At 43.9% G+C, this 21,890-nt stretch overlaps 1 protein-coding gene across 3 annotated transcripts in view; it reads left to right on the top strand.

Moving 5' to 3' along the window:
• Window positions 1–21,890, top strand: part of MOCS1 (molybdenum cofactor synthesis 1) — a 37,822-nt gene that overhangs the window by 11,742 nt on the left and 4,190 nt on the right. For all 3 annotated transcript variants that reach the window (XM_046004075.1, XM_046004074.1, XM_046004076.1), the window contains exons 4-8: window positions 15,915–16,079; window positions 18,253–18,314; window positions 18,634–18,745; window positions 19,151–19,263; window positions 19,725–19,835. In XM_046004075.1, the coding sequence (XP_045860031.1) occupies window positions 15,915–16,079; window positions 18,253–18,314; window positions 18,634–18,745; window positions 19,151–19,263; window positions 19,725–19,835 (563 nt within the window). The remainder of the gene's footprint in view (window positions 1–15,914; window positions 16,080–18,252; window positions 18,315–18,633; window positions 18,746–19,150; window positions 19,264–19,724; window positions 19,836–21,890) is intronic.

Here is a 21,890-nt window from a genome sequence, read left to right as displayed (position 1 = left end):
GGAAAGACAGGCCTCCCCTTCCTCCCAGTGCTGCAAAAGATGACAGCTGCTAGGCCGAGGACCGCTGTGGCACTGAGCTTGCTAGTATCTGGACATCTCTGAGCCTAGCTCCTTTGGTCTTCCCCAGAGACAGTTCCTTAGAGCAAAGCTGCCCTGAAGGACAGGGCAGGTGGGTGCTAGTGGGGAAGCAGGGCTGAGGGGAGGGGAGGGACTAGCCCTCCAAGCTGGGATGCTCACCAACCCTTGTCCCCACCCTCTCAGGTGGGAGTAGCAAAGGACCCCACCCAGGGAAGCAGAACAAAAGCATTGCATGTTTGGGGGAGCCTGCTGTCCTGATCACTTCGGATCCCTGCCCGAACCCTGGTGCTGCAGAATTCCCTAGTGGGAGACTGCCCAGGCCGCTCTGGGTCCCTATCTGCCGTCACCGTGATTCCCCCTGGGCCAACCCTAGCACTCCTCCCTGCTGGCTTGTGTGTGCAGGAGTTCCTCTACCCCTTCTTTTGCAGCAGACCTGTGTGGAGCAGGACAGGCCACTAGAAATCTTCTGGCTGGTGGCATTGTTTGCTCTCCGTGCTGTGTGACGGGGTGACTGGTGCTCACACACAGCCTTGGGCACTTGGCGTGTGGCTGCAGCGGGATTGTAACTGAGCGGATGTAACTCATTACATCTTAATTAGTTGAAATTGCCACTCCCTGAAATGGCCGTCCTGTTGGACAGTGAAGTTGTGGCATTTTTGCATTTATCATTCTATATCTCATTTTTAAAAATGAGAGACGGTGTTTTTGGACTTGACGAGGATCCTGCCCTGTGTCTTTCAGGGCTTCCCCTTTCCATGCAACCAAACTTCGCATGGGTCCTCCTGAGCTACAGCCTCTTAATGTGAGGCTAGCACACTTTATCCTGCTGGGGAACATTTGGGCTGTCCCCAGTGTTTCGATGTTTCAAGCAGCACTGTTTGGAACATACTCATTCTGGCTCGCGTGTCCCGGAGTGCACTTCCTGTGGGAGGGGAATTGTTGCCTGGTAGGATGGGTGAATGTTTAACTTTGGAAAACAATTTGGTGTTATCTTACAAAGAATTCCTTCCAGCTTCCTCTGACCCAAGTCCTCCTCTGACCCAAGTCCTCCTCTGCGCTTAGTATTCTTATTCTGTTTTTTTGCCAGTTGAACAAGGATGAAATGGTATTTTATTTGGTCTTAATTTTTATTTCCCTGTTTAAGAATGAGGTCAAGCATCTCTCAACATGTGTATCAGCTCCGAATATCTTTTTTCTTTCCTGTGTAATACCACCTTCTATCTTGTTTCTCTTCTTTCTGTTTTTGTTTTTTTTTCATATTGGTGAGGTAAAAGTTCTTATGTTGCAAATGTCTCTTCCCAGTTCGACAAAATAAGCAACATTTTGTATAAGAATTCTTTTCATCAAAAGTGGTTGTTCAGTGGATCCCTTTTATCCTTTATAGTCAATTCTTTTCATTTCTTTTTAAGGAAACACCTCACCCAAGGTCAGAACAGCTCCCTCTGTTTCTACTAAAACAGTTAAAATTTTGCCTTTTGAGCCTGGTGGTGGGTATTATGGAGGTCACGGATTACATGGAGCACTGGGTGTGGTGCATAAACAATAAATCTTGGAACACTGAAAAAAAAATTAAATAAATAAATAAAATTTTGCGTTTTGTTTATCTAAGTCCTCAGTTCATCTGTGGCCAGTTTTTGGGAATCCAGTTTCTTTTTTTTTTTTTTTCCCCCCATGTGATAGTCTCATTTTCTCTGCATTCTGCTCCTTCTTACTGAAACCTCTGGCTCCTCGGTAAATCTGCCATATGTGCATTTGTGTGCTGGGTGCTGTTCTGTTGGTTGGCTTGTCTGTCTCCATGCCAGTATCACACAGCCTTGATCACTGTAGCTTCACAGTAAGGCCACTATCTGCTCAAGAAAATTCTTTTTATTCTTTAGCGGTGTTTTAGCTATGATTTGTTCATGGACATTTTAGAATCAACTTAGCAAGTTCCATGGAAAATTCTGTTTGGATTCTTTTTTTCTTTTTCTTTTCTTTTTTTTTTAAATTGTGTTAAAGTACACATAGCATAAATACACATAGCATAAAATGTACCATCTTAACATTTTTCTTTTTCCTTTGGAGAGGAAAAGTGCACCCATGTGTGTTGACATGCACTCGTGGGTAGGCAGAGTGGGGCCAAGGGTGATGGGAGAGACTTTTAAGCAGGCTCCACATCCAGAGCGGGTGGCCTGATGTGGGGTTCGATCTCACGACCCTGAGATCCTGACCTGAGCTGAAATCAAGAGTCGGACGCTTAACCAACTGAGCCCCTCAGGCGCCCCTGTTTTAACTATTTTTAAGCAAACAGTTCAGTGGTACTAAGTACATTCATACTGTTGTGCACCATTCCACCATCAATACCTGTAACTTTTCATCTTGTAAATCTAAAACTCTGTAACCATTAAAAAATAATCTCCCATTCTCCATTCTCCCCAACCCCTGGCAAACACCATTGTGCTTTATCTTTATGAGTTGGGCTATCCTAAGAATTTCATGTTAAGTGGCATCATGCAGGATTTGTCTTTTTGTCTCTGACATATTTCATTTAGAATAGTGTTCTCAGGGTTCATTCATGTTACAGCATATTGCAGCATTTCTTTTTAAAGCTGAATAATATTTATGTATATACCATGTTTTGATAATCCAATCATTGGTCAACTTGGGTTGCTTTCACCATAATGCTGCTATGAACATGGGTGTAGAAATCTCTATGAACTTCTGCTTTCAGAAAGATTGTGGAAGTGGAATTGCTGGGTCAGATGGTAATTCTATTTTTAATTTCTGAGGGAATACCCATACTATTTTCCACAGCAGCTGTACCACTTTACATTCCCACCTATGGTGCACAAGGTTGTACTTTCTCCACATCCTTACTAACACTTGTTTTTTCTGTTTTTGTTTTGTTTTATTTTGTTTTTTGATAGTAGGATGTGGGGTGGTATTTCACTGTCATTTCAATTTGCATTTCCCTGATAACTAGTAATGATGAGCATCTTTTCATATGCTTATTGGCCACTCTTATATCATCTTTGGAGAAATGTCTATTCAAATCCTTTACCCATTTTTGAATTGGGTTGTTTGGTTGTTGCTGAATTTTAGAAATTCTCTTATATTCTGGATATTAACCCTTTATCAGATACATGATTTAGAAATATTTTCTCCTATTCTGTGGCTGCTCTGTAGATCGTGTCTTTTGATGTACAAATTTTTAAATATTCCTAAAGTCCAATTTGTCTATTTTGTTGTTGCCTGTGCCTTTGGTGTCACATCCAAGAAACCAGTGCCAAATCTCGTGTCACAGCTTTTATACTATGATTTCTTTCAAGAGTTTTGTTGTTTGAGGACTTATATTTCAGTCCTTGAGCTGTTTCAAGTTAATTTTGAATAAGATGTTTGGTAACGGTCCAACTTCATTCTTTGGCACGTAAGTATCCAGTTTTCCTAACACTAAATTTGTTGAAAACACTGTTCTTCCTCTTTTTTTTTTTTTTAAGATTTTATTTATTTATTTATTTGGCAGACAGAGATCACAAGTAGGCAGAGAGGCAGGCAGAGAGAGAGCCTGATGCGGGGCTTGATCCCAGGACCCTGAGATCATGACCTGAGCTGAAGGCAGTGGCTTTAACCCACTGAGCCACCCAGGTGTGCCTTCCCATTCCTTTTGAATGGTCTAGGTACCCTTAAAATCATTTGACCGTATGTGCAGGGACTTATTTCTGGACTGTATTTCATCAGCGTGTATACCTTTGTGAGTTCGACCCTGTTTCGATTACTGTAGCTTCATGATAGGTTTTGATACCGGGGAAGTGTGAGTCTTCCATTGTTCTTCCTTTTCAAGATTGTTTTGGCTATTTGGACTTTCTTGAGATCCCATATGAATTTTAGGGTGGTTTTTTCTATTTCCATAAAAAATGCCTTTGGTTTTTGATAGATATTGCAGTGAATCCTTAGGTTTTTTTTAAGGGAGTATTGTCAAGTTAACAATATTAAGTCTTCCAATCCATCATGCATGTCCATTTAACTTTCTTTGGGAATGTTTTGTAGTTGTCATTGTAGGAACCTTTCACCTCCTTGGTTATTAATTCCTAAGTCTTTTATTCTTTTGGATATTGTAAATGGAATTATTTTTGTAGTTTTCTTTTAAGAGGGTTCATTGCTTATGTATCTGTTGGGATTTTAATTCCACTTAAACCCATATATCAAATTGTTGAGAATACATCTTTTTTGTTCGTACCCCCACCTTCTCACAACCATCTACTTCCTTTGCCCTTCTCTTTGCTCTACGTGGCTGACACTTGGGGTCACCCAGGGTGACCTTGCCTATTGGGTTTCTGATGCATTTAAGTTTCTGCCCTGGTTTTTGACAGTAGCTGAATTCCCTCCAGAACTAAAACTCCCACAGGACATCCTTGCCTCCATGATGACTTAGTTGGATTCCTAAATTAATTTTTCCTCCATGTGCCTTTGGCCCTAGATATGGTAATGGATCCCCAATGTTGCTAGTCTGAGTAGTATTGGAGCTTTTAGTTCTGTCCATATTGGGGCAAGTAGTTCTTTCATTAACTTCTTCATTTTAACCATCAGGATTAATCCTGTTTTATGCTAGGATCCTGATGGATAATGTCTTTTTTTTTTAATTGCATTTTCTAATTGTTTTTGATATATTATAGCATTGATAGGAAACTTAGGAAAATATGTTTAGATTCTTTGGAGTTTTCTATATTAGCAACCATATCATCTGCAACTAAGGGCGTTTTTTCTCCTTATTGTCGCTTTTAATTTCCTTTTCTTGTCCTGTTGCAATATCTAAAATCTCAAGTGTAATTTTGAATAGTAGTAGTAATAAAAGAATGTTTCTAACGTTTCCCCATTTAGAATATTTCTTATTTTTTTCACCAGCTACTTTAATCAAATAATGAAGTTCCCTTCCTAGTTTAAGTTTTTTAAAGATTATACTTTTTTATGTATGTTAGGATGAGCTATGATTTTTTTTTCCCCTATTACTGTGAATGACATTATGGCTTATCTTATATTACTCCTGTAGTACACCCAACCTAGTCGTGGTAAACTGTGCTTTTATCTATTATTAAGTTCAGTTTATTGATACTTTAAATTTTTGTGTCTGTATCCATGAGTAAAATGGGCATGTAATTTGCCTTCCTCATGCCAGCTTTAACTGATTGTGAAATTAGGTTTCAAAGAATGAGTTGAGTAGTAGTATTAGTCCATTCAGGCTGCTGAAACAAAATATAGATTAGGTAGCTTATAAACAGCAAACATTTATTTCTCATAGTTCTGGAGGCTGAAAATCCAAGATCAAGGTGCCAGTATGGTCAGGTGAGAGCTCTCATCTGGGTCAGAGTTACCATTGTATTGGTCACAGGGCAGAGGGAGGTCTGTGGTATCTCTGACTAGAGCACTAATCCTTCCACCTTCAAGACCTAATCACCTGCCAAAGGCCCCGCCTTCTAACACCATTACACTGAGCATTAGGATTCAACACGTGAACCTGGGGGGGCGGGGCAGGAGACAAACATCGTAGCACAGAGTATTCCGCTCAGTTCTTTCATCTGCAAGAGTTTGTGTTAGTCTGAGAATCACTTCTTTGAAAATTTGATCTCACCTGGAAAATTGTGCCTGGTATATTCTTTGCAGGGAGATTTTTAACTGATGCTTTAATTCCTTTAATAGTTATTGCACTAGGCAAATTCTTGACTTCTTTTAGAGTCAGTTTTGGTAGTTCTGTGTGTGTGTGTGTGTGTGTGTGTGTGTGTGTGTGTGTTTTTAGACATTTGTCATTATTTCTGATTTCTAATTTATTGGTATGAATTTACTGATAGTATTTTCTTATTTTTTAATCTGTTTTACTTGCAGTTTGGGATTTGTTAATATTACTATGTTTTATTTGTACCTTATCTCTTTTCTGTTTCTTGATAAATCTCACAAGGTTTACCTATTGTGCTAGTCTTCAACAAACCAACTTCTAGATTTGTTGAATCTTACTGTATATTTGTATACTGTTTTATTACTTCTGCCTTCCATCCTGGTGTAGCCTATTGCTTTATAACATTTAGTTGTGAGTATTTAATTTTAATTCTGATTTGCTCTTCGATCTATGACATTTATGTACATCTATGTACTGTTTTTAATTTCTAAATATATAAGGATTTTTCATTCATATTTTATTAAATTATAATTTAATTGTGTAGTAGTCAGATATCTATATGATAATTATTTTTAAAAATTTATTGAGGCTTTCTTTATGACCTAGTATATTGGCAGATTTTATAAATGTTCTGTGTGTGCTTGCAGAGAATGGTTATTTAATTATTGGATGGAGACATCTCTATTTGTTCATTGGAGCCAGCTTGTTAATTTTATTGTTCAAATCTTTAGTTATCTCCATTTGCTGGCTTTCTACCTGTTTGGCCTGCCAATAATAAATAAGTGGGTAGATTTGTTAATTTCTCCCAGCGGTCCCATTTCTTTTTATTTTATATATAATAGAGATGATTTTATTAGGTTCATATGTGATTAGAATTGTTATGTCTTCTTCATGAATTTTATCTTTTATCACTATGTAGTAGTTCCCTCTATAATGATATTTTGGGTCTTTAAGCTCTGTGTATTTTATTTTATTAAAGTTGTATTGGCTTGCTTTTGGCTTTAGTAAGACCCTTGCATCTGGTTTCACTTTTTATTTTAAGCCTTTTTATGTTCTTATGCTTTAGATCTCTTTGTAGTAACAGCCCATAGCTATTACTTGCAATTTCTTTTACCAAATTTGACCATCTCTGACTTAACTTGTGAGTTGATTTTAGGTAACTTTATTGTAACTATTGAAATAGTTGGACTTGTTTCTATAATCTTTTATCTGTGATACTTTTTCTATGTTTCTTTTTCTTCTCTTTTGGCTTTTAACTAAATGATCCCTCCTTCTTCTCCCTAACAAGACAAGAACGTTAGCACACTCTCAGGCCCTTGATTTTTGTCACCCCCTCACCCCACCCTTACTATTGTTATTTTCTAGAATTTTATCTCTATGTTATCAGGGCTAGGTTGCCCACCTGTGTGTGTGTGTGTCTCTCTCTTCTTAATTTAAAATACATTTTTTTAAGATTTTATTTTTTTATTTTTGAGAGCGCAAGCACAAGTTGGGGGAAGGGGGAGAGGGAGAATAGACTCCCTGCTGAAGCAGGGAGCCCCATTGTGGGATTTGACCAGGACCCTGGGATCATGACCTGAGCTGAAGGCAGACACTTAATTGACTGAACCACCCAGGCACTCCCTCTTTAACAATGTTTTTTAGCAATTTTATTTATTTGAGAGAGAGAGAGAGAGCACACACAACGTGGGAAGAATAGAGGGAGAGGGACAAGCTGGCTCCACGCTGAGCATGGAGACTGATGTGGGGCTCGATCCTATGAACCTGAGTTCATGGCCTGAGCTGAAATCTAGAGTTAGATGCTTAAAGGACTGAGCCACCCAGGTGCCCCCCTCTGTGTCCCTTGCAAGCACTCTGTGTTCTTTAAGATAACAACAAACCAAGTGGATGCTGACACTCCCAGGGCAATGGGAAGTTATGTAATACTGTTTAGTAAAATCCTCCCACTGCTTCCTGACTGTATTGTGGTTTGCCTGTTTCTCTTTCTCTCCTAATGCACAGTCCCTAGGAGATGGGAGGGTGTGGCTTGTGCCAGCCGTAGCTGGAACCCCAGTGTCCTGGCTCCCCCCTAATATTCCTGGCTTCCCCCTAATGTTCCTGGCTTCCCGGTTCCCCCACAAGGTCTCACACTGGTCTATCCCAGCAGTTACTACTCTGCTGTCTCAGTCCTGGCCACGCTAATGAAGAGCAGATTTCCCCTGTGAGGGGTCTGAGCAGGATCCCTTTCCTTTGGCTTTTCTTTAAAAAAAAAAAAGTGTTTTTGTTTGTTTGTTTTTTAAGGAATTACTAAGATATTTGCTCACCCTGGATTCCTATAATTCCTGCAGCATCTACTGAATTGGTTTTTCATCTTATTTGTGTATCTAATAGTGAATCTAATTTTGGTGGTGAATCTAATCAAATCTGGCAGGTAGTTTTTATAATGTTTTAGAGTAGTAGTTTTATAATGTTATTTGAATGCATATAAAATTTTAGGTTCAAGTTTCATTCCTTTGTTAAGAATGTCACTACATTGTCTCCTGACGGCCAGTATTGCTGTTGAGAAAAGTCTGATGTTGGTTTGATTCTTGCTCCTGGTAGATGCTATATTCTTTCTCTCTGGAAGTTATTAGAGTGTTTCCTTGTATCTGATTTTCTTAAATTTTGCAATAATATCCCTAGAATAGGTTTTTCCTTATTTGTCCTGTTGACATTCAACGAAATTGTTCCTTCAGTACTAAGCCATTTCTTTTAAATTTGGAGAAATTCTCTCCATTATTTCCTCAGATAGTTCCTCCTTGCCAGCTTAATTTGTTTTTCTTGGGACCTCTGTTATTTGGATGTTGCCCCTTCTACTTATAGCTGCCCCCGTTTTTAAATTATGTTTTGATTTCTTATTCTCTTCCTCTGTTTTATTTTTTCAAAGATTTTATTTATTTATTTTATTTGAGAGACAGTAGGCAAGGAGGGCTGGGGGCAGAGGGAGAAGGAGAGAATATCAAGCAGACTCTGCCTTGAGTGCAGGGCCCAACTAAGGGCTCGATCTCACCACTCTGGGATCATGACCTGAGCGGAAACCAAGAGTCAGGCACTTAACCCAGTGAGCTACCTAGGCACCCCTCTCTTCCTCCTTTTCCTGGGAGAGCCCTAAATCTTATCTTCTAACTTACCATATTACTGTATATCTAATTTCTTGTGTTTTTTTATTTCATGATTACGCCCTTACCTACTATGTCTTTACCCTTGCTTTTTATGATGAAAAATGTTTCATCTTATTAATATCCTGTGTTATTTCTTTTACTGTATTGATCATGTTTCTGTTACATCAGTCTGTTTTAATCATTTTCCTTCTATTGGTATATATTTTATAGGAGGATGGGGTTCAGGGATCCCAGTTGTCCTTCCCAAGAGTCTCCTTAGTTTAGGTAGGTAAACTTGTTCCCCTGAGGATATTCACTATTCTGTATGGCAGTACTCCATGGAAAAAGATTTAAGGCCAGATCTTAGTCTCTGATAGGCCCATGGGGCTAACTAAAGAACTGAGAATATGACAGTTACCCACTCATGTTTGTCATTTCCCCACCAAAAAACTGACCTTGCCATGTGTGACTGCATGAGTTGTATAGTACATGATGCCGGGAGTGACTATTCATTTAGATGAAGGTAACGGCACCTCCCACCATCATCTAATACAGCAGCTCTGCGGGTCTTCACCTTATATCCCCAGTGAGAAACAGATTTGGCAAGAGGCAGTTACCCTTGATTTTAATCCACCAGTTGTGGGGCTTTGGAGGAGGTAGATGGAGGAATGAATGCCTAAGACTATTGTCTTCCACTCCCATTCCAGAAGGGCCGTGGCAGTTTCCCTGAATTTACCTCCAGTGGATTCCCCAGCGAGTGCGCTGGAGTTGTTGACACCAGATTTCTTCAGTGAAGGGACACGGGATGATTGTTCTGAGGCATCAGTGGGTGAGGGCGAGAATGGAACTTGAATGGCTTTATTTTCCCTGGACTGCTAACTTTCTCTCAGTTGCCTTCAACCCCAGGCTACAAACACCCTCCCCCACACCAATTCAAAAGCACTCTCCTTCCGGTGTTTCTGGAGATTTTCATTTTGTAAAAGTTCCTAGACTCTGTGTTTCTTCAGAGTTGATTTGCTAAAGGGAGCCAACTACTGCTAATTTTCCATATTTTACTTTCCCACAGTCAGGCTCTTCTCTCCCCTTTTTTAATATTAAAAACTGCCAGTTATTCACCAGCAGAAATGGGTTTATTCGAGGATAAAAGAGAATTGCAATCTGGGCCGGACAAGCTGTGGCAAAACCAGAGGAGAGTCTGGAGAACAAAAGGAGATAGGCTTTTTGTGAAGAAAGGGGGTAAATCAGAAAGGCTGCTATAAATGAAAAATCCATTGAAATCAACAGGGAGTTGCAACTATGGTGGCTTCTCCTTGACTGAGCTGTGGCAGGGAGGGGGAAAGGAAAGTGTTTCTTTCTCCAGCTGGCAAAGTCAAGTAGTATCCATTTGCAAGGTCCAGTCCCTCTTTTCCTGTTTGCTTTGCAGGTGATAGAGCTTGATAGAGTTTGAGAGCGTTCCCCCTGCTGAAACCTCCCAACTTCATTTTAGTGGGGTTTCCCATGATTAAATTTTTTTTTAAAACAATAACTTTTATTTTTAAACTTTTATTTTCTTATTACAAGAATAGTGCATGTTTATTTCAGATAAGCAAAAATAATTTCATTATATCAATAGAATATCAGTAGAATATCTACTGCCCCCATTACAACTGTCAACATTTTGGTTTGGTGACCTGCCTGTCATTTTGCTTTGCATCTGGTTCCTAACTACTGTTTTCAACCTGGATTTTAATATAACATGTATATTTCCCAACATCCCTAACACCATTTTAAGAGTCAGTTTTTGGTTACATAATATTTCATCATCCAGACAAAGCATAACTTAGCCTGTTTTCTGTCTTCAGATACAGAGTTTATCTCCAGAAAAGTTACATAATTATGCTCTTAAATCATGATCATGTGCATTTCCACACACCCCTACCTAAACTGGGTGTTAACTTTGTGAGCTGCTGTTGTCTTTTCCTTAGTCCAGCTTGTCTTGGGCACTTTACTTCTGGTTTCTGCACTCGTGCACAGCTAAGCTGATTGTTCGCCAAGATTCGTGCATTCAGGTAGTTTGAAACAAATTTTAAATCTGGATAAGTGAATATAAAAATCATCTATAACCCTCCTGATCAAAGATAACTACGGTGGACATTTTTACACAGTATCTTTTTCTATATTTAAATATAAGCCTTGGGGCACCTGGGTGGCTCAGTGGGTTAAGCCTCTGCCTTCAGCTCAGTTCGTGAACTCAGGGTCCTGGAATCAAGCCCTGCATGGGACTCTGCTCAGCAGGGAGCCTGCTTCCCCATCTCTCTCTGCCTGCCTCTCTGCCTACTTGTGATCTTTGTCTGTCAAATAAATAAATAAAATCTTAAAAAAAAAAAAGATTTTAAAAAATATATATAAACCTTGGGTTTTGTTTTTTCGGTTTTTGGTTTTGTTTTGGGGGCGGGGTTATTTGTTTTGTTTTGTTTTTTGGGTCCCATTTCATTGTTTTGTATACAATTATGGGAGAATCCCTTTGCTCAATTCCAGGTCACTCATTTGCTCTTCATAGCTGTCCATTCTGTTTTCCCATCTAGCTTTTTCTTTTTCTTTTCTTTTTTTTTTTTTTTTCCTTTGTAAAGATTTATTTGAGAGAGAGTGGGTGCACAAGCAGGAGAGGGAGAGAGAGAATCTCAAGCAGATGGCCTGCTGAGCATGTAGCTCAACTTGGGGCTCCATCCAGGACCCTGAGATCATGACCTGAGCCAAAATCAAGAGTCAGATGCTCAGCTGACTGAGCCACCCAGACACCCTAGTTTTGTTTTGTTTTGTTTTTTTCTTTCTATAACTATACTTTTATTTTCCAGAGTTCTAATTAGTTCTTGTTCTTGTTTTCAGGATGCAATATTTATCCTCCTGAGGATATTAACTGATTTTTTTTGACTCTATAATTCACATTGTTAACTTCAGGTGTATAGCACAATGATTCAATATTTGTATATACTGCAAAATGAACACGATAAATCTGGGTAACATCTATCAGTAATTGTAATTATTTTATAATTATAATTATTTTCCTTGTTATTTATGATTCCTTGTTATTTAAGATCTACTGTCTTAGCAGCTTTCCGATGTTGAATATAGTATTATTAACTATAGTCACTGTGCCGTACATTACATCCCCATGACTTGTTTTATAACTGACGCGTGTACCTTTTGACCCCCTTCACCCATTTTGCTCACCTCCTATCCCTCACCTCTGACAACCTGTTCTCTTTATCTGTGAATTCAGGTTTGTTTTTTTTTTTGGTTTTTTTTTTTGGTTTTAGATTCCACATACAAGTGAGCTTACATGGTATTTGTTTTCCTCTGTTTGACTTATTCCAATTAGCATATGCCTTCAAGGTCCATCCATGTCCTTACAGATGGCAACACTTCCTTTTTTATGGTGAAATAACATCCCATTGTATTTTTGCATGCACGTGTGTGTGTGTGTGTGTGTGTGTGTGTGTGTGTGTATACCACATTATTTTTTTATCCATTCGTTATCAGTGGACATTTAGGTTGTTTCATGTCTTGGTTTTTGTAGATAATGCAATGAACAATGGGAATGCATATATCTTTTTGAGTGAGTGTTTTTGTTGTGGGAATTTTTTTTCCAGATAAATATACCCAGAAATGGAATTGTTGGATCATATGATAGTTCTAATTTTAAGTTTTAGAGGAAACTCTGTACTGTTTTCCATAGTGACTGCGTCAATTTACATTCCCACCAACATTGTACTAGCATTCTCTTTCTACCGCATCCTTCCCAACACATTATTTCTTGTCTTTTTGATCATAGCCATTTTAAGAGGTGTGAGGTGATATCTCACTGTGGTTTTGATTTGTATTTCCTGGATGATGAGTGATGTTGAACATCTTTTCATGTGTCTGTGGGCCATCTTATATATATTGGAAAAGTGTCTGTTCAGATCCTCTGCCCATTTTAAATTGGATTGTTGGGTTTTTACTATCAAGTTGTGTGAGTTCTTTATGTATTTTGGGTATTAACCCTTTATCAGATACATGATTTACAAATATCTTCTCTCATTCAGTAGGTTGCCTTTTCATTTTGTTGATGGTTTCCTTTGTAAACAGAAGCTTTTTAGTTTGATGTTTTCCCACTTGTTTATTTTTGCCTTTATTGCCTTTGCTTTTGGTGTCAACTCCAAAAAATCATCATCAACACTGATGTCAAGGAGCTTATCACCCCTTTTTTCCTCTAGGAGTTTTATGGTTTAGATGAAGTGTTTAATCCGTGTTGAGTTAATTTTTGCGCATGGTATAAGGTAGAGGTACACAATGTGTTGAAAAGACTCTCCTTTCCCCATTGCATATTCTTGGCTCTTCTGTCATAACTTAATTGGCTATGTAGGCATGGGTTTACTTATGGGCTCTGTGTTCAGTTCCATCAACCTATGTGTCTGTTATTATCCAATACCATACTGTTTTGATTACTATCGCTTTGTAATTTAGTTTGAAATCAGGGAGTGTGACGCCTCAACTTTGTTCTTTTATTCTCAAGATGGCTTTGTCTCTGTAGAGACTTTTGTGGTTCTATACATATTTTGGGATTGTTTTATTCCTGTGAAAAAATGCCAGAATTTTGATGGAGGTTGCTTTGAATCTAGATCTCTTTGGGTAGAATGAACATTTTAATAATATTAATTCTTCCAGTTCATAAGCACAAAATATCTTTCCATTTATTTGTGTCTTCTTCAGCTTCTTTCATTAATGTCTTAGAGTTTTCAGTGTAGTGGTCTTTCACCTCCTTGGTTAAATTAATTTCTAGGTATTTTGTTCTTTTGGACACAATTATAAATGGGATTGTTTTCTTTATTTCTCTTGCTGATAATTTGTCATTACTATTTAGAAATGTAACAAATTCTTATATATTGACTTTTATGTCCTATAACTATACTAAATTATTAGTTCTAATGGGGTTTTGGTGGCTTCTTTAGGGCTTTCTCTATATAAAATGCCATCTGCAAATAGTGACAGCTTTACTTTTTCTCTTCCAGTTTGATGCCTTGTATCTCTTTTTTCCCCGCTAAGGTCTAGCTAATAAGACCTCCAGTACTATGTTGAGTAAAAGTGGCAGGAACAAATATCCTTGTCTTGTTCCTGATCTAGCTTTTCACCATTGACTAAGATGTTAGTTTTAGTCTTGTCATTTAGGACTTCTATTATGTTGAGGGATGTTCCTTCTATACTCACTTTTTTTTTTTCTTTTTAAGAGTTTTTGTCACGGGGCGCCTGGGTGGCTCAGTGGGTTAAGCCTCTGCCTTCAGCTCAGGTCATGATCTCAGGGTCCTGGGATCAAGTCCCACATCGGACTCTGCTCGGCGGGGAGCCTGCTTCCCCCCTCTCTCTGCCTACTTGTGATCTCTCTTTCTCTCTCTCCCTCCCTTTCATAAATAAAAATCTTAAATAAAAAAAAGTTTTTGTCATGAAAGTGTGTCAGATTTTGTCAGATGTTTTTTCTGCATCTAATGTGATAGTCATCTCATTTTTATCCTTCCTTTTTTTATGTAGCATATATCACAGTGATTTTGTGAATGTTTGAACCCTTCTCAAATCCCTGGGGTAAATTCCATTTGATCATGATGTATAATCCTTTTAATATGTTGGTGAATATGGTTTGCTAATATTTTGTTGAGGATTATGCATCTATGTTCATCTAACTCTGATTTTTTTTTAAGATTTTATTTATTTATTTGACAGAGATCACAAGTGGGCAGAGAGGCAGGCAGAGAGAGGGGGGGAAGCAGGCTCTCTGCTGAGCAGAGAGCCCGATGTGGGGCTCGATCCCAGGACTCTGGAATCATGACCTGAGCCAAAGGCAGAGGCTTTAACCCACTGAGCCACCCAGGCGCCCCCTGATTTTTTTTTTTAATTCAAGTAGCCAACTGATAGTACATCATGCATTTCAGGTGTAGTGTTCAGTAAATTGGGGTGATGGGCACTATGATTTTTAAAAGAATCCTCTTCTGTTATCTCTGTCACTTTTCCTTCCTCTTTCACTCTTCTCTTTGTGGAATTTATCTTTCTTTTGCAACATTCTCCTTAAATGTGTGCTGACTCTTGTCTCTACTCATCTCAGTGCCCAGGGCTTTTGTTGGCCTGGTTGCCAGTGTTGTTTGTATTCATGCTGGTTTCCCCTATCTCCCTCAACTAGCTTAAGTACTCTAGCCTTGGGGTAAAAGCTGCAGCCTTCCCCCTGCAGGCAGGGATGGAGGGAGACCAACTTACCCAGCTCAGGCAAATACAGTTCCCCTGACAGGTAATCTCCTCGACAGGCTCAGGGTCCTTCCTACTCCCTGTGTAGGTGACTGCTAAATTTGGGGTATGCTAGTTCCCCTCCTACTTTGTACAGAACCTTCTGTATGTGCTTTGGGCTATGGTTTCCTCAATCCACGTGAGCCCATCTGCTTTCTAGCTTTCAGGATTCCTCCACTTATGCGGGCCATTGAAGGCATGCTTTCTTGCCTTCTGAGGCTGTTGTGGACTCTTTTTTCATCCTTCTGTTACGTCTAGGGACATGGGGTGGAATGGAGGAGGCGGTTTAGCAAATAATCCAAACACTTCTTTGTTTCTCCTGTGCAGAGTATGAGCACCTGTGAGTTGGTTAACTGGGAGCATAGTCCTGGAGTCAAGTGCACAGGGATTTGAATCTCAGCCTTTCTTACTAGCTGTGCGACTTTAAGCAATTTTCTTCATCTCTCCAAGTCTCTCTTGCCTTATCTAGTGATTGGGATGATCCTTGTTGTGAGGCTTCAGTGCGCTAAGGCACACAAAGCCTCTGCAGGGCCTCTACCAGAGCGAGCACTCAGTGTTTAATCTTTCGGTTATTTTTATCCGAGTTTTTATTTTTCTGTTTTTCTGGGGTTTTTTTGTTTTGTTTTGTTTTGTTTTTTATTAAGCGAAGCCCAGTTAATAGAAGAGTCCAGAGAACCCCTTTTCCATCCATCTCATTTGGACTTGGAGTTTCTTCTCCCAGCCCTTCTCCTGGCCTCTCCAGGAGTAACCAGACTGACTCCCCACTCCTGTTCTGTCTACAGCTCGGCTCCACCAGCTGGAAGGGCTGAGGACCATCGGCATCACCACCAATGGCATCAACCTAGCCCGGCTGCTCCCTCAGCTGCAGAAAGCTGGTCTCAGTGCCATCAACATCAGCCTGGATACTCTGGTGCCAGCCAAATTTGAGTTCATCGTTCGCAGGAAGGGTGAGCAGATGTGGCTTGCGTTGGAGGGCAGCCCTCCAAGGGCCCACCTGGCGGAGGAGCCATGACAGGGGGCCTGGTTGCTCCCTTTTTGGTGTCTGAGCTATAGATGAACCAGGCACTTATTCCTCACCCCTCAGCTTTACCAGCTGTCTTGTGGGATTCGATGCTAAGACCTGTGGTGACCAGTCTCCTCCTGCTCTGCCCCCAGTGTGCCCACGACTGAGAGTTTTGCTAGAGTGCAGGCCTTTCCATTTTAAAACCACGGTGGTCGCTGGCAGGTGGGACAAGTCGGTTACCCCATAATGAGCTCTGAGGAAATGTGGGGCAGCCCAGGGTGAAAGCAGCTGCCTGGAGGTGCCAGGGTCAAGGCCAGCACTGCCACGGCCTCCCCTTACCAAGCTTCATCAGGGAGGGCACAGGTGTTGGTGGGGGGAGGTAGAGCAGCCCTAAGCCCCAGGTCTCATTAGATCAGCACCCGATATCTCCTGGGCCATGGACTTTAGTTTGGGATAGGAAGTGTCCAGGGTTGGATGCCCTTTGATTTGGGAGGGTGGTCCCTAACTCAGACTTCTCTGCAGGGTCAGAGACCCAGCAGTCCTTTCTCTTCTCTGGAAACAGCTTCTGGCTCCCAGGCCCAGTTTCTTTTTCCCCTGCTCCATGCGGTGACTCCCTGTTTATACCAATTGTGTGCTGAGGACGGGCTCGTGGAGTCCTTGCCCTCTGTAAAGAGCTGCTCCCGGTGCTGGGGAGGGGACAGAGACACACAGGACATTGCTCTACCTTACAGGCCGAAATATGTGATGCTACTAGATTCCCTTTGTTTGCCTTGTGGTGTTGATTATAAGTGCTACAGAGGAGGAGAGAGAACTCAGCAGGGAGACCTGGAGGGCTCCATGGAGGAGGCACTTACTCTGGGCCTGGAGTAATGAGGAATGAGGAGAGGAGTTAGATTAAGGGAGCTTACTTTGAAGGAGAATGTCAGTTGGGAACCTGCAAGGGCTCTGAGGCAGGCAAGTGGAAAGTGTATTTGTGGGTTTCACCCCCGCAACCCGACATCCACATCTGCCCTTCCTCCTCATCTCATTTCCTAGAAGGAGTATTGGAGACAGTAGATCCTGATGTCAGATCTGCCTTCCCGTTTATACGCCCGTGTCCACCACCTCCTTTTGGAGGCAGAGTGCTTCACAAAGCAAGAAACTTCTAGATGATCATAACAGCATTTTCTATGAAAGCCGCACTTTCCTCCCTTTTGCCTCCCTCGCCGGGCCATCTAAAAATGCTTCAAAGAAACTGGAGACCATCGTCTGGCCACCCTCCCCCAGGGAGATGGCCTAGCTATGAACCGCACACCATCACCAGGCTGTGTGGGGTGGCGTAGGGGCTGGTGTGCAGGAGGCACTCAAATGTGTGGACGCACGAGTGAGTGGAGAGTGAGCTGGACAGTGAGAAGGAGCTTAGCTGGGATCGCAGGTACTGGGGGTCAGCCACAGAGAGGGGAGAGGGGAGACCCACGTGCATACTGATCGCTCACCGGCACTGTACAGCCCTTGCACAGAGTCAGTGATGGTGAGCTCGGGCAGAGTGCATGAATGGACAGACTTGTAAAGCATTGATAAGGGAGTCTAGAAACCTGCATTCTCGGGCAGGCAGCGAGAGGCCTCCAGCAGAGCACTGGCTCTCCTTCGGGCCTCGGTTTCCCCATCTGGACAATGAGAGGGGTCACCTAGATCAGGGTTGGCACACTACAGTCCACCAGCCACGTCCAGCCCCCTGCCTTTTTTTTGTTTTAATTTTATAGCCTGGGAGCCAAAAATGAATTTGGCAGGTAATATTTATAATCCACTTAATGACAGGGAACATGAACTATGAATTCCCAGTTAAGCAAAATATTATTCTGGCAAAAAGAATTCCATTCCTCCATTATATATGTAGAGCTGTGTTATAAAAAATTGTATTCCGCTATTAGACTCTGAAATTAGTCAATATAGTCTTTACAGAATATACCTAATAATATCCTCAATTTCACCTCTTGGCCTATAAAGCCTGGAATATTTACTATCTGGCCCCTGGATGCGGAGGTCTCTGAGGTGCCTTACTGCTCTGGTGCTTCCCTCTGGTTGTAAGGGGGGCAGGGGAGAAGAAGAAAGTTTCCAGACCCTTCTCTTCCTTGCAGGCTTCCACAAGGTCATGGAGGGCATCCACAAGGCCATCGAGCTAGGCTACAGCCCTGTGAAGGTGAGTACATGCTGTTGCTTTTGACTTCTGACTTCTGCCCCTCTACCCTGGCTAGGCCTTCCACTGCCGCCATCTGGGTCCATGGCAGCCCCCTGCCCTGGCCAGTGCAGCCATCCCCCCACCACTCCCTTGCCCCCCTGCTGGTATCCAGCAGGCCCCTACAAGGGAGGGGTGAAAACCAATGACCCTCTTGCAATCCCCAACTTCAGAACTGGGGGAGAGAGACAAGGAATGGGCCTAGGTAAGCCCCAGACCCCCTAAGGTCATTCCTGAAGAAGATCTCAGGGGGAACAGCCCTTGTCCCCTTGTCCCTGGCCAGGTGAACTGTGTGGTGATGCGAGGCCTGAACGAGGACGAGCTCCTGGACTTCGTGGCCTTGACCAAGGGCCTCCCTCTGGACGTGCGCTTCATAGAGTACATGCCCTTCGATGGTCAGTGACCTGGGGTCGGGAGGGAAGAGGAGATGGGGCCTGGTGGCAGAGCTGGGCCAGCGCCATGCTGAGAGTGTAGTGCAGGGATGCTGAGGACTTTGGGAGGAGTTGAGTGGGGTGGAACAGGTCTGCTGACCCGGCCTGTGGATGCTGCTGACCCTGGGCCCTGCTATGTGCATAGTGGTGGGGACGGGGGGCTGGGCAGGTGCCAGGGCTCAGACTATGATAGGGCATCAGAGGCATCTCCAAGTTGAGCATTGGTATGGTTTGACCCACCTGGGTTAGGCCGGGTCTCCCACCCTCCCATCCAAAAGGTGGAACTGATTCCTGGACCCTGTGGGAGGATGGACCTGAAGACCCCAGGCCCCTGCAACTCTGGCTCAGTGGCTTCCAACCCTGACACAGGTAACAGGTGGAACTTCAAGAAGATGGTGAGCTACAAGGAGATGCTGGACACTCTCCGGCAGCAGTGGCCAGAGCTGGAGAAGCTGCCTGAGGAGGAATCCAGCACAGCCAAGGTTGGGGGCAGGAGGCTGGGGCCGAGTTGGGAGCAGGGGCGTGGGAGAGTGGACGCTGAGGTCAGAATGCAGCGAGGCAGGGCAGTGCCATGTAGCAGGAGGCATGACCGTGCCTTCTCAGCTGCTTCCCTCCTCATGGGCAGAGCAGCTGGCTGGGCATGGGGCATGGGATGGCCGTAAGTACCCTGTCCTAGGCCACACTTCAGTGAGCAGTGGGCAGGTGCTCTGGCCCTGTGGCGCACGGGCCTTCGAATCCATAGCTGGTTTGCTGTCAGGCAGGTCAGGTGCAGGGAGAGAGCTCCTAGGTCATGCCTCGTGCCAGTGTTCTTTTGGCTAGAGGTCAGGGGTGCTCCCTTCCATTGGGTTCCTCCAGAGAGGGCTGTGGAGGGGGGGCTCTGGTGCCCTCAGCGGCCCATCAGGTGCCAGCCCCTCCACTGCCCTTTCTTCCCTGCTCACCCCAGGCCTTTAAAATCCCTGGCTTCCGAGGCCAGCTCAGCTTCATCACATCTATGTCTGAGCATTTCTGCGGAACCTGTAACCGACTGCGAATCACAGCTGACGGGAACCTCAAGGTAAGTGTCCCTCTCCCCATAAGGGCCCCCTTGTCACTTCTGTGTTGTGAATCTCTCTTCGCGCTTTTGCCCCCGGTGGGAGGGGAGACCAGCAGGTAGCAGGACACATAGCGTGGCTGGTGAAATAGGGCCCGTTTTGAGGAGCGCAGGGGGACAGAAGGGGAAAGTGAACCCATGGCATTCCTTCCTGGGGCCCCTGAGGTAGCTTCTGGTTGATTGAGAGCCACTTGCCTGGACTCGATGTTAGCATGGTGGGCGGGGGAGAGGTGAAGGATCTGCGTGCACTGGGCCCCAGCCATCACCCCAGTGGGCCCCTTTCCAGGCCAGGGGTTCAGCTCTGAAACCAGCATCCATTACTCATACCTGCTCAACACACGCTGTGCCTTCAGCCCTGTGTGGAATATCTGAGAGCTGTAGACACACCATTCCCTTTAGAGGTAAAGTCTCCCTGGTAGGACCTCCTAGTAAGGACGTGATTCTGCGTCCGACGAGTGGCCAGACAGGCCGCAAGGGTGGTGGACCTGGAGAGAGCAAGTCGTGGACACTGGTGACCTTGAGGGGTGGAGAAGTGAGGGTGACAGTTGTCTGGGGTACATACTGACATGGCAAGGGCAGATGAATGCCAGATATGGGGAGACCACGTGCTTGAGGGCCTGAGCGCCCAGGGAAAAGGTACGGCGTGTGTTCTGTGGGTGGTAGGGGGCTGTGCGGTTTCTGGACAAGGGAGGACATGACTCCGTTCATGTTTGAGGAAGGAAACCCACTGGTTGGATTTGGAAACAGGAAGACTAGTCAGAGGGCCACTTAACAGTGTTCCCCATAGGGGAGAATGTGAGGCGAGGACAGGAGGGAAGAAGGAAGGAGCTTGGTAAGGCCCACAGAGGGCCCCGAGAAGGCATCCGGGGGCGGGGGCAGTCGGCTTTGGGAGCTGGTCAGCACTGGGGAGGAGGGGGTCGGAGGGCAGATGCATTGAGTTGGACATCCAGGGGACCATCCTGTGCTTGTTCAAAAGCCGGGATATTTCCCTGGGCCTCTCTGAAGAGAGACTGTCTACAGCGCAGGGTGAATGGGGATTTAGAGGGGATCCCGGGGCACCTGGGGGAGGGGGAGGGGAGGAAACAGGGTCCCCCGGGGCCCACAGAGAGCTGGAGCCGGGCGGGTAGCCACCTAGTTGGCGCTGCAGCTGTGGGGGAGAGCAGTCGCCTCCTGACACAGCAGAGCCCGGAAGAAGCGGGGCAGAAATACCCGTTCTTTCTCTTCTCTCACTCTCGGGTCTCCCACCAGCCAACTGAGGCAGAAGGCAGGTAGAGAGGCTCTCAGGAGGTGGAGCCCCTGGGGGCAGAGAGTGGCCCTGGGGCCTGGTGGGGGAGTAAAGGAGGGGGACTAGCAGCAGAAGGAAGTAGGTATACCTTCTTAGATTAGATTTAGATTCTGTCCGTAGCTTCTCCGGTGCTCTCTGCCCTCAGAGGTTTCTCAGACATCCCTCCGTCCTCTGTCCACAGTGCCTTCTATGGGCACCTAGTGGGCGCTTTATAAAATTTTGTGGGAGAAGTGTGGGATCTCGCTTGCTGGGACTGTCTCATCCAGCCCTGAGCCTACACAGCATCCAGGCTCTCCTGGAAGCCAGGGAACATCAAGTTTGAATGGCCTCAGGATGTCCCCTCCAACAGGCCCGTGCTGTCCAGCCATCAGCCCGGGTCACAAGTTGGAGTGGGTTCAGAGACAGGTGGGTAATGTCCGGGCACGTAGGGACCGTGAGGGGCCAGGGGTAAAGTGGGATGTTCGTGCCGCATCTGGGGGTACTGCCGGGACTCAGCTGACTGGGGTCTGTTCTCAAGGCCATAAAGAGGCTACTCTGTGGAATGTCTCAGAAGGTATGGACCAGGATTTTTATGTGCTGTTTCTCTTGGCAGCTCTTTAATTTTTTGTGGTATGTTCTATAAGCTGAAGGTAACATGACTGCAAATCAGGTACAGGCTTTGGGATGTCTGAGTTTGCTTCCTGCCCTTTCGGCTTCTGTGACTTCACCATCAGCACCTTCTGTCCCTCCCTGCA

This window comes from Meles meles, chromosome 5, assembly GCF_922984935.1.
Source record: "Meles meles chromosome 5, mMelMel3.1 paternal haplotype, whole genome shotgun sequence".
NCBI lineage: Eukaryota > Metazoa > Chordata > Mammalia > Carnivora > Mustelidae > Meles > Meles meles.
Note: the sequence above shows the minus strand (reverse complement) of the source record. Positions and strands in the feature narration are given on the sequence as shown.